General features: G+C 59.7%; 2 protein-coding genes across 5 annotated transcripts; both read left to right on the top strand.

The window, feature by feature from the left end:
* The first annotated feature begins 544 nt into the window (after nt 1–544).
* LOC148642243 (rho guanine nucleotide exchange factor 19) lies at nt 545–5,473 on the top strand. 3 transcript variants are annotated; one of them, XM_088617369.1, is made up of 13 exons: nt 545–717; nt 969–1,256; nt 1,363–1,409; nt 1,489–1,691; nt 2,104–2,264; nt 2,419–2,571; nt 2,760–2,889; nt 3,061–3,135; nt 3,239–3,331; nt 3,541–3,692; nt 4,143–4,304; nt 4,549–4,613; nt 5,315–5,473. In XM_088617369.1, the coding sequence occupies exons 2-12, from the start codon at nt 976–978 to the stop codon at nt 4,610–4,612; spliced, it is 1,521 nt and encodes a 506-aa protein (XP_088473495.1). In that variant the 5' UTR covers nt 545–717; nt 969–975; the 3' UTR covers nt 4,613; nt 5,315–5,473. The 3 variants fall into 3 exon arrangements, with proteins under 3 accessions (XP_088473495.1, XP_088473493.1, XP_088473492.1); XM_088617367.1 differs by lacking the exon at nt 545–717 and having other exon boundaries at nt 753–1,256; nt 5,318–5,473; XM_088617366.1 differs by lacking the exon at nt 545–717 and having other exon boundaries at nt 753–1,256.
* Nucleotides 5,474–5,817: 344 nt separating this feature from the next.
* On the top strand, nt 5,818–9,569 carry cplane2 (ciliogenesis and planar polarity effector 2). Of its 2 annotated transcripts, none has more exons than XM_088617371.1 (6): nt 5,818–5,908; nt 6,037–6,368; nt 6,839–6,991; nt 7,414–7,538; nt 8,077–8,213; nt 8,811–9,569. In XM_088617371.1, exons 2-6 carry the CDS (start codon nt 6,257–6,259, stop codon nt 9,028–9,030), a joined length of 747 nt encoding a protein of 248 aa, XP_088473497.1. In that variant the 5' UTR covers nt 5,818–5,908; nt 6,037–6,256; the 3' UTR covers nt 9,031–9,569. The 2 variants fall into 2 exon arrangements, with proteins under 2 accessions (XP_088473497.1, XP_088473496.1); XM_088617370.1 differs by having other exon boundaries at nt 5,818–5,960.
* Nucleotides 9,570–9,586: the final 17 nt, after the last annotated feature.

Raw genomic sequence — 9,586 nt, 5'->3', positions numbered from 1 at the left:
GTGCCGTGTTTCTGGGGTGTGGGGAAGGGCTCTGGGCCCCTGGGTTGTGGGGGTGCAGTTCCCCGGGGGAGACCGGTGGCCGAGCCCTGTGCTCCGCAGGGAGGAGAAGACAGACCCAGCCCTCACTCCGGGTTCAGCCGTGCCTGCGGGGGGCAGCCCGACGGCCCTTGGGCTCACGCTGCAGGTGGGAGACACACCTGCCTGGACTCCTGCTACTGCACCTGTTCTGGAGCTGGACAGCTGCTGACCATTCAGGGCCTGTCCTGTCCAGCCCAGCCCAGCCCAGCCCTGTCCAGCCCCAGCCCTGTCCAGCCCCTGCCCCGGTTCTGACAGCTGACAAACACTGTGCTCCCCAGCTCCAGCCCTGCAGGGTCTAAAGGTGTCCTCAATTAGGGGAATGACTTAATTGATCCATTTTAATTAAGTGCTTCAATTAAACAATTGCGTGCTGGGCTCGGCTGGGCTGCAGTCCCTGACCCAGCAGCGCAGGCAGGAACAGGTAAGCGGAGATCTTCAGGGAGAGCAGGGGCGGGAGGGGCGAGCCCACGAGCCCACGAGCCCACGAGCCCGAACACGGTCTCGAGAGACAGCGCGTGGCGGCGATTTTTCTCCGATCCTGGTCGCGCGAGAGGTCGTCGGACCACGTGACCTCAAGTTTTCTTCTGCGCGGTCGAGCGCGGGAGGCGTTGTGGCTGCAGATCTGCCGGCCCCTGTCTGGTGAGTTCGCGCGGCTTCACGACTGTCGTCTCGCTCGGCGGGGAGAGCAGGCCACGCGGGAGGGTGCTGTTATCTCGTGCGCGCAGCGCGGTTGTTTGCTTTTGCGGGATTTCTTGCGCCGCTCTATACTGGGCTGACGGGACACCGGGCTCGGTTCCGTACCGTGTCATCATGTTGTGCGGGTTCCTGGTCAGCGCGTGCCGGGGAGGAGCTGGTACCGGGCCCGACCGCCTGTTTGTTCCGCTCCCCAGAACCGCCATGGACCTGTTCTACGAGCTGCGCCGCTCCCCCGGCTCGCCGCGGCGCCAGGGGGGGGTCCGTCGCCACGCGTCCTGCCCCGGGGGCGAGGAGGCGGCCGGGGGGCCGGGGGCGGTCCTGCAGCGCGGGAAGTCGCGCTCCCTGGGTGGGCAGGACGAGCCGGGTCAGGCGGGTGACCCGTCTCCCCGGCCTGCCGGGCCCTGCTGGGAGTCTGCCGGAGGGATCGCCGCGGCCCTGAGGGCGGTGGCTGTGGACCCGGGCTGGACCCCGCGGGGCGCAGGGTGAGAGAGGGGGCCCGGCAGGGGTGTGTGTGTGTGTGTGTGTGTGTGTGTGTGTGTGTGAGTGAGAGAGCGGCCGCCCCACTGACCTGCTCTCTCTCTCTGGCAGGGCGGTCAGCCAGGACGCGCGGAAGGAGTCGCGGTACCTCCACGCGTGTGAGTGTCGCCGGGTGCGGGGCGGGGAGGGGGGCCGGTGTGGCGGAGTGGGAGTGACCGGGGCGCCCGTCTCCCCCAGTGCCGCTGTACCAGGACTACTGGCTGCAGTGCGTGCAGGAGGAGCTGCGCGGGTCCGGCGGCGGACTGGCCCGGCTCCTCTCCCCCCCGGGCCCCTCGCGCTCGCTCCGGGGGCGCCCCTTCTCCCTCTGGCAGGAGCTGCCCTGGGTCCGGGACAGCGGCCTGCTGGACTCGCTCTCGCCCACGCAGAGGCGGCAGCAGGAGGTGAGCTGACCGGACGGGGGTTACGGGCTGGCGTGTCCGTCCTGGGGACCTGTGCTTCAGGCCCCTGTGTCAGTGGGGTCTCTGTGCTTCAGGCCCCTGTGTCAGTGGGGTCTCTGTGCTTCAGGCCCCTGTGTCAGTGGGGTCTCTGTGCTTCAGGCCCCTGGGCCAGTGGGGTCTCTGTGCTTCAGGCCCCTGGGCCAGTGGGGTCTCTGTGCTTCAGGCCCCTGGGTCAGTGGGGTCTCTGTGCTTCAGGCCCCTGGGTCAGTGGGGTCTCTGTGCTTCAGGCCCCTGTGTCAGTGGGGTCTCTGTGCTTCAGGCCCCTGGGCCAGTGGGGTCTCTGTGCTTCAGGCCCCTGGGCCAGTGGGGTCTCTGTGCTTCAGGCCCCTGGGTCAGTGGGGTCTCTGTGCTTCAGGCCATGTTCGAGGTGATCGCCTCGGAAGCCTCTTACCAGAAGAGCTTGACCGTAGCGGTTGATCACTTCATGAAGTCGCCGGCGCTGCGCCAGACCCTGAGCTCCCTGGAGCACCACAGCCTCTTCTCCAACCTGCCTCAGGTCCGGGAGGTCAGCCACAGGTACGCCTACCCTGGACACCGCCGGACTGAGCCCCTCTGCTCACCCCTCTGTCCCTCTGCCTGACCGCCTGTCCGTGTCCCTGTGCTCACCCCTCTGTCCCTCTGCTCACCCCTCTGTCCCTGTGCTCACCCCTCTGTCCCTCTGCCTGACCAGCCTGCTGCTGGACCTCGAGTCCAGGCTGGAGGAGAGTGTGCTGATCTCCGACCTCAGTGCCGTCGTGCTGCGGCACCGCGATGCCCTGGGCCGCGTCTACATTCCCTACGTCACCAACCAGATGTACCAGGAGGCCCTGTGCCAGCGGCTGTGGTGAGCTCCCGGCGCTGGCCTCCCCCGTCAGGCGAGGAGCACCTGGGCTTCGGCTGGGTGACTTCTTGAACTGACCGCTGGAGGATGGAGGTCGGCCAGGGCCCGCTCCAGCGGGGTCGTGGGGGAGGGGGTCTTGGGGGGGACCCTGGGGACGCGCTGACCGGCGCCCGCGGGCTGTCCTGTGGCAGGCAGGGGAACGGGCGGTTCGTGGCGGCGCTGAGGAAACTGGAGCAGGACCCGGTGTGCCAGAGGCAGAGCCTGAAGTCCTTCCTGGTGCTGCCCTTCCAGAGGATCACCCGGCTGCGCATCCTGCTGGAGGTGGGTCAGCCGGGCCGAACCCGAACCCGGTATCTACTGTGAGACCTGCAGAGGCGCAGAGCACGTCTGACCCTTCACCACGCGTCCGGAGGGTGGAGAGGGGGGCGCTTCGGCTCTGCGGGTCTGGAAACGAGAATCTGGATGAACGAGCTGGCGCCCGCTGTCTTCCAGAACATCCGGAGGCTGAGCCCCCCCGGGTCCGAGATCGGCCCGTCACTGCAGGAGGCCATCGCGGCCGTGCACCAGGTGGGGGGGGGGGGGGTCGATGCCCCCGTGGGGCCTGCCGGTGACGGCCGAGGGGCGCCCCTTCAGCCCCCCGCCCTGACGCCGCGCCCTCGTGTGCCTGCAGATCGTGGGGCGCTGCGAGGACGGCGTGCTCCGCATGAAGCAGACCGAGGAGCTGGTGCGCCTGGAGGCGCGCGTGGACTTCGGCAGGGTCAAGGTACAGATGCAACGCAATTGGCCTGTTTTTCCTTTGGGATCGTGTCCCCGTGTCCCGCGGCTGTCGGCTCCGTCCAGCTCCTGGCTGGTTCCCTGCTGCCCCTGCGCCTTCCAGAGCCGAGGGAGCTGAAACGCCGATCGCGCCTCGTGCGCCATTTCGAGTGTGAGTGAAGTATCGCGCGGGCTCGCTTTCTGCCCTGTGTCCCGCAGGCTGTCCCCCTGATCACCAGGGGGCGCTGGCTGGTGCGGGAGGGGGAGCTGCAGGAGGTGACCGTGCAGGAGTGTCCCGGGACGGCCAGTATCACGCGGAGAGCCGTCTACCTGCACCTCTTCAACGACCTGCTGCTGCTGTCGCACAGGGAGTACGCCTGGCCGAGACCTGGGGCCTCTGACCTCTGACCTGTGCTCTTAAAGAGTCATGAGCCGCATTAAAAACCTGTAGCACGTCTGTGACACGTCTGTGTGGGGTGCTCAGCCCGGGCGGTCCCGACGGGACACTGCCCTCGCTCGCAATAGCGAGCCGAATCCTGGGGCCACTTGTGGGTTGTATTGTGCGATCTTGTGTTAGACCCAAAAAACAATGCCTCGTAAGTACCTGGGGTGTCATTTGGGTGGTTTGGGGGGGTATAAGTGGAGGGGGCCCCCAGAAGGCATATTGGAGCACAGTCGTGTTCCACAATATCGCATTATCCCGTCTGGGACTTAGTGAAGGAGGAATGTGGCACACCCACGTCCCCCGGTATTTTTGGTTTTACGAGGCGAAGACGGGCCGTGGAAGCTGTGAACCGGGGTGTCTCTCTGGCCTGCTGCAGGGAGGGGCGGTTCCGAGTCCTGGACTACGCAAACCCCTGTCGGGTCAGGGCGGAGAGCCTGCAGGTGGCGCCGCTGGGCCTGCCCGGTGAGGCCTTCCTGCTGCACATCGCCCGGAGCCACACGGGCACCCCCACCGCCCTCATCCTGCAGCCCCCGAGCAGGTGGGCAGTGACTGCACGCCGTCGAGCCGCGCACACCCAGCGTCTCCTCGGGCGTGTTCAGACAGGCGCCCGTAGTTCAGGACCTTAAAGTATCAAAATCTGCTTTCACACACTGTGCCTCAAGCTGAAGCATGTTTATCCACAGTCTGAGGCTCCAGGAGGTCTCGGTTCTCTCAGTGCGGAGAATGTTGTGTAAATGACCTTGGAATATCGAGGTGTCCTGATTTAATCTGCCTGTCTGCAGTGCTGACAAGGAGCAGTGGATCACAGCCGTTTCCCTGCTGAAGGACCTGGATGAAGAGGCCTGAGGTAGGGCAGCTAGGACTGTAAACTGGAGCACCTCTGCACAAAGAGTGGGGGAGGTCTGAGGCAGATCCTGCCCCTCCTTGTTGTTGGAGTGGATTCTCTGGAGAGGGCTGCTGTTTCTTCAGCTGAGCCAGGGTGTGGGCTGAAACATCATGGGCTCTGGGGATGGAAGTTGGGCACCCCTGGACTGGGAATTTGAACATCAAGAGTGCAGATACTCCAGCTACACTGGAATCCACTCAGTTCATCCAGATTGTTTCATGGTAGCCAGTTCTTCCCAGGATCTCATCCAGCTGTTGCTTGAAAGAGGTCAGGGTTTAAGAACATGACTGGGTAGTGTGTTCCAGACACACCACCCTTTGTGTAAAGAAGTGCCTTCTGTTGTTGGTGTTCCCCATAGTTTCTACTTGTCCTCTGTTGGGGTTTCCTTGTAGTTGGTGTGGAGCTTCTCTTCGGGACTAGGAATATGCTTTTATCTGGACTGATTCCAGTTAATCCTACTTTGTAATGGGGTGGGGTGTGATCATTGTACACAACATTCTTAACCGAGGTGTTTCTAGTGCATTATGCTCTTTTTAAGAGAACATTTATATGAATTTGACAGTCTTAAGGTTATTTACTTCATTGCTTCCTCCGAGTGCATAGACGTAACAGTGACACTTAATTGGATATGAGCTGCCACGACTCTTTTTCCTGTTTTACAGCAGCAGACACCTGGAAGATTTCTGTGACGGTTCTTCCTTGACCTACGGAAATTGGTCACCTGACACGCCACCCCTTGACTATATATTTAATTAACTTGTTGTGAATAAGTGATTGTTTTAATGTATATTAATAAATAAATGAATTAATTGATGACAGAACTTCGCGTCACTTACATGAGATTTGCATAACGGATAAGATTTAAATCTTTGGTTAAGATTTTGATCTAGTGCTTGAAAGCATAAGCACAGTCACTGATCACAAGTCGCATTGGTTTGAAACTTTTTGAGTAAATGGGGAATCAAAGATACAGCTACAAATATCTAAAAAGGCCACATATACTATATATAGCGTACTTCGGTTTTACACTGCTCCCTTTTTTGAGTGGTGTAAAACGGCTCCAAACACGGCCACCTGGTTACTATAGCAACCCCGAGTTGCCTGCTGGAGACGGGCGCGTAGATATGACGTCACGCCCAGACGCCTTGCTGCTAAGTTGGTGAGAACGAGTTTTTATTTTTATTCAAACGTGATTTCGGTACCTTTTACAGTTTAAGAAAGAAAAAGAATCTAGTTCAATCTTGCTGAAAGCGATAGTAAGTTATACGGCAGTTTCCTGTTCTCGTTTTAAAGTTTATAAAATGAAAGGTAAGTACTCTGTTGAGTCGGAAACGCATGATAAACATGATTCATTCGGACACGGGGCATGTTGTTATCGTTCCAGGTGAACTCGTGAGTGGGGCCAGTTAGGAGCCCGTTGGCTGCGTGTCTCTGGGCTGTGGTGACCAGGACGGGTCAGAAGCGCTGTTAAAGGTGGCGGACCAGCTACAGAGGGCTAATGGCCGAGCTGTCCCTAGTCTTGAGCTGCCCTCTCGGTTGGTCCTGAGTGCCCCGCAGTTGCTGTCGACAGGCACCCGCGTTTCTTCCCCTGGGCCGGTCGGAAGATGGACCCGACCCCTGTGCCCGGTTCGCTCGTGGTTCTGGACTGGCATCGCTGCGCCGACAGCAAGGAGCACTTCAGCAGGATCCAGCGCAGAAACGTCAGGAAACGGTTCGGTACGCAGCGCAACAGCCGTGTTCGGTCAAAAGTGTCTCTGATAAAAAGAAAGGAAGTAACGAATCAAAGCACAGAGCTGTTCTCGGTGGGTTTACCGTCTCCTGGACTGAGGTACTGGCTGGGCACTGGTAGCCCCAGCTCTTCACTCGCTGACGATGATGATAGTTGTTCCATTAGGTCCAGACCTTGACACTTAAAGCCAGGCTCCGAAGTCTCATGTCGGGCCTGGGCTGACAGACAGATGTCGGAGGCCCTAAGAAAAGTCCTTTGTCTTGCCGCGAAAGTGACGAGGTTGATAGTCTAGCTGGCAAGTCTGAGTTGTGCGGCTCGGAAGCTGGAGACGCCAGGCTGTCCTGGGGATCAGGCTGAAGCCCCAGCGCTCGTGTCAGGTCTGTTTACAATGGAGATGCTGGATGAGTGAATGGAGTTCAGAGGTCGGCGCCTCATTTAACACTCGGTGCCCCCGCAGGGCTCCTGGAAGCCCCTGTGCTGCGCCCCCTGCTGGCTGCCGACACCGTGAGCTACAAGATCTTCCTTTCGGGCAAGAGCGGAGTGGGCAAGACCGCCCTGGCGGCCAGGCTGGCCGGCCTGCCTGTACCCAGCATGCACCACGAGACCACAGGTGAGTGCTGGGCGTCGGGCCTTCAGAACAGCTGGGCACTGAACTCTTTACAGAATCGCCTTACAAAACTCTGGACCTGGGGTGAACAACTCAAGTTCTTGAGGGCCCGGGCCAAAGGGCTTTTGGTTCCCATTCGGATCTTATTCGAGCCAGTTAGTTTAACAGTAACTCAGATTGCCAGGTGCATTACCAGTCAGCCTTGAGGACTGGAGTTGCCTGTCCCAGTGTACCACACCACTGATGTGACTCAGTCTGCTCTGTCCCTGGTGCAGCAGACTGATAGATAACGTGCACAATCAGGACTTTAAAAGCAGTAAAAACAAAACAGCACTTAGTTTCAGCTTCTCTGGCCCACCTATCTGTTTTCGTTCGACCCGGAGTTGTGAGCTGTGACTTGTCTTGCCCCTCCCTGCCCTCCACAGGGGTGCAGACGACAGTGGTGTTCTGGCCGGTGAAGCTGAGAGAGAACGGCAGGGTCCTGTTCTTCCGATTGCAGCTGTGGGACTGTGGGGAGAACACCCTGCGCAGGTTCGACCACCTGCTCCCGGTATGTGACAGTACTGCCACCACCCTGACCCACTCCTGTCCGGTGTCTCTGTCCCTCTCCAGGCCTGTACAGAGCAGGCGGACGCTGTCCTGTCCTCTCACTCCTGTCCGGTGTCTCTGTCCCTCTCCAGGCCTGTACGGAGAAGGCGGACGCTGTCCTGTCCTCTCACTCCTGTCCGGTGTCTCTGTCCCTCTCCAGGCCTGTACGGAGAAGGCGGACGCTGTCCTGTCCTCTAACTCCTGTCCGGTGTCTCTGTCCCTCTCCAGGCCTGTACGGAGCAGGCGGATGCTGTCCTGTCCTCTCACTCCTGTCCAGTGTCTCTGTCCCTCTCCAGGCCTGTACGGAGCAGGCGGACGCTGTCCTGTCCTCTCACTCCTGTCCGGTGTCTCTGTCCCTCTCCAGGCCTGTACGGAGCAGGCGGACGCTGTCCTGTCCTCTCACTCCTGTCCGGTGTCTCTGTCCCTCTCCAGGCCTGTACGGAGCAGGCGGACGCTGTCCTGTCCTCTCACTCCTGTCCGGTGTCTCTGTCCCTCTCCAGGCCTGTACGGAGCAGGCGGACGCTGTCCTCCTCCTCTTCTCCTTCACGGACCGCACCTCCTTCGATGACCTGTCCAGCCACCTCACGCGGAGCTCCAGTCCCTCGGCCAGCACGGTCAGGCTGGTGGTGGGCACCAAGTATCCTGAGAGAGAAGGAGAAGGCCGTTGAGCACTCGCCGACCCTGTGGTTTCGGTACCTGCTGTCCTCTCTGCGGCAGCTGTCACACTGTAGCGAGATGTTGCACTGTTCTTCATCTGCGCTGCACGAGCCTGAAAACAAGATTCCACACTAATCAAAGTCTGGGGCTGTGTATATATCTGTTCTGTGATAAAGGAACCTATATTTAAGCTGAAATGAAGGCCAGCAGCTAAATGGCTTGCATGCAGTAAGTTCCGTATATATTTTTTAGAAGCAGAACTTCCCTTTTCAGCCACTAGGGGTCGCCACTGTTTCAACCCTACTTTGTCTGGACAGGTCAGGTGGACAGCGCCATTCTGTGCACCCGCTGTGCAGTGCGTGCAAGTCAAACACGGCCAAATTAATTAATTTAAATAGAGGTCGTGCTCCATAAGCAATTACTTTAAAATAGTTACTGTTTGGTGCTCGTGATGTCGTTGCGGCCGACCGTGACAGCAGCCCTGTCCTGAGAAGGAGTGGCCAGGGTGCTGGTGATGAGAGCAGGGGCTTTCCTAACCATGTCGAGCTGCCCTGTGTTTCCTTGACCGCGGCCCCAGGTTCGACCTCTTCATGCACACGGACGTGACGGAGCGGGAGCTGAGGGAGTTCCAGGAGGTGTGGGGCGTGCCCGTGTTCCGCGTCCCGGGTGGCGCGGGGGCGCCCGGGGTGGCGGGGCTGGCCGAGGTGGCGCCCCTGCTCGACGCCCTGGCAGAGCACCTGTGGCACAGAGACGTCCTGGCGGCCCAGAGCCCCGAGCCCGGCAGCGGGCGGGAGTGAAGGACTGTGGGCAGACTGTGCTCACTGAGCGCCCGCGCTGGCGGGCCCGAGAGCCCTGAGTTTGTGATGGATGCTTGGGTAGGCATTGGGGTGAGCTGGGATTAAGGGGTGCTGCTGACCTGTTACGTAGCCTCGGAAGTCCTGAACCCCAGGACCTCGTGCAGCAGCACTGGCTGCCCTCTCCTCTGCACTGGGAGTGTGAAACGCTGCCCCCTTGTGAATCCGGCTGGTACAGCTGCTCAAGGGTCTCTGCTAGACGCGGGTGATGAGGTGTGTTTTTACATAACCCTTTCACAAGGGGGTTTTGTATTGGTTCGTCATTCAGATGGTTTTGGGGGGAAAAGGAATTTTGTTTAAGCGTTGCTGAGGGTGGTCTTATCTTTGTGCTTTCCTTAATGACAAAGCTCCTCACCACGCAGACACTTTGTTTGACCCCCTGCTGTCATGTTAATTTCTGTCGTGTAGAAACATCTGGAAATGGAATCGATTCTCCTCAATTGTCTCAAACATTAAAGCAGCAGTAAAACACGCCAGAGAAACTCCTCTCTCTCTCTCT

This window comes from Lepisosteus platostomus, chromosome 23 (assembly GCF_059453375.1).
Source record: "Lepisosteus platostomus isolate fLepPlt1 chromosome 23, fLepPlt1.hap1, whole genome shotgun sequence".
Lineage (NCBI taxonomy): Eukaryota > Metazoa > Chordata > Actinopteri > Semionotiformes > Lepisosteidae > Lepisosteus > Lepisosteus platostomus.
This window is presented reverse-complemented; position numbering and strand designations above follow the sequence as displayed.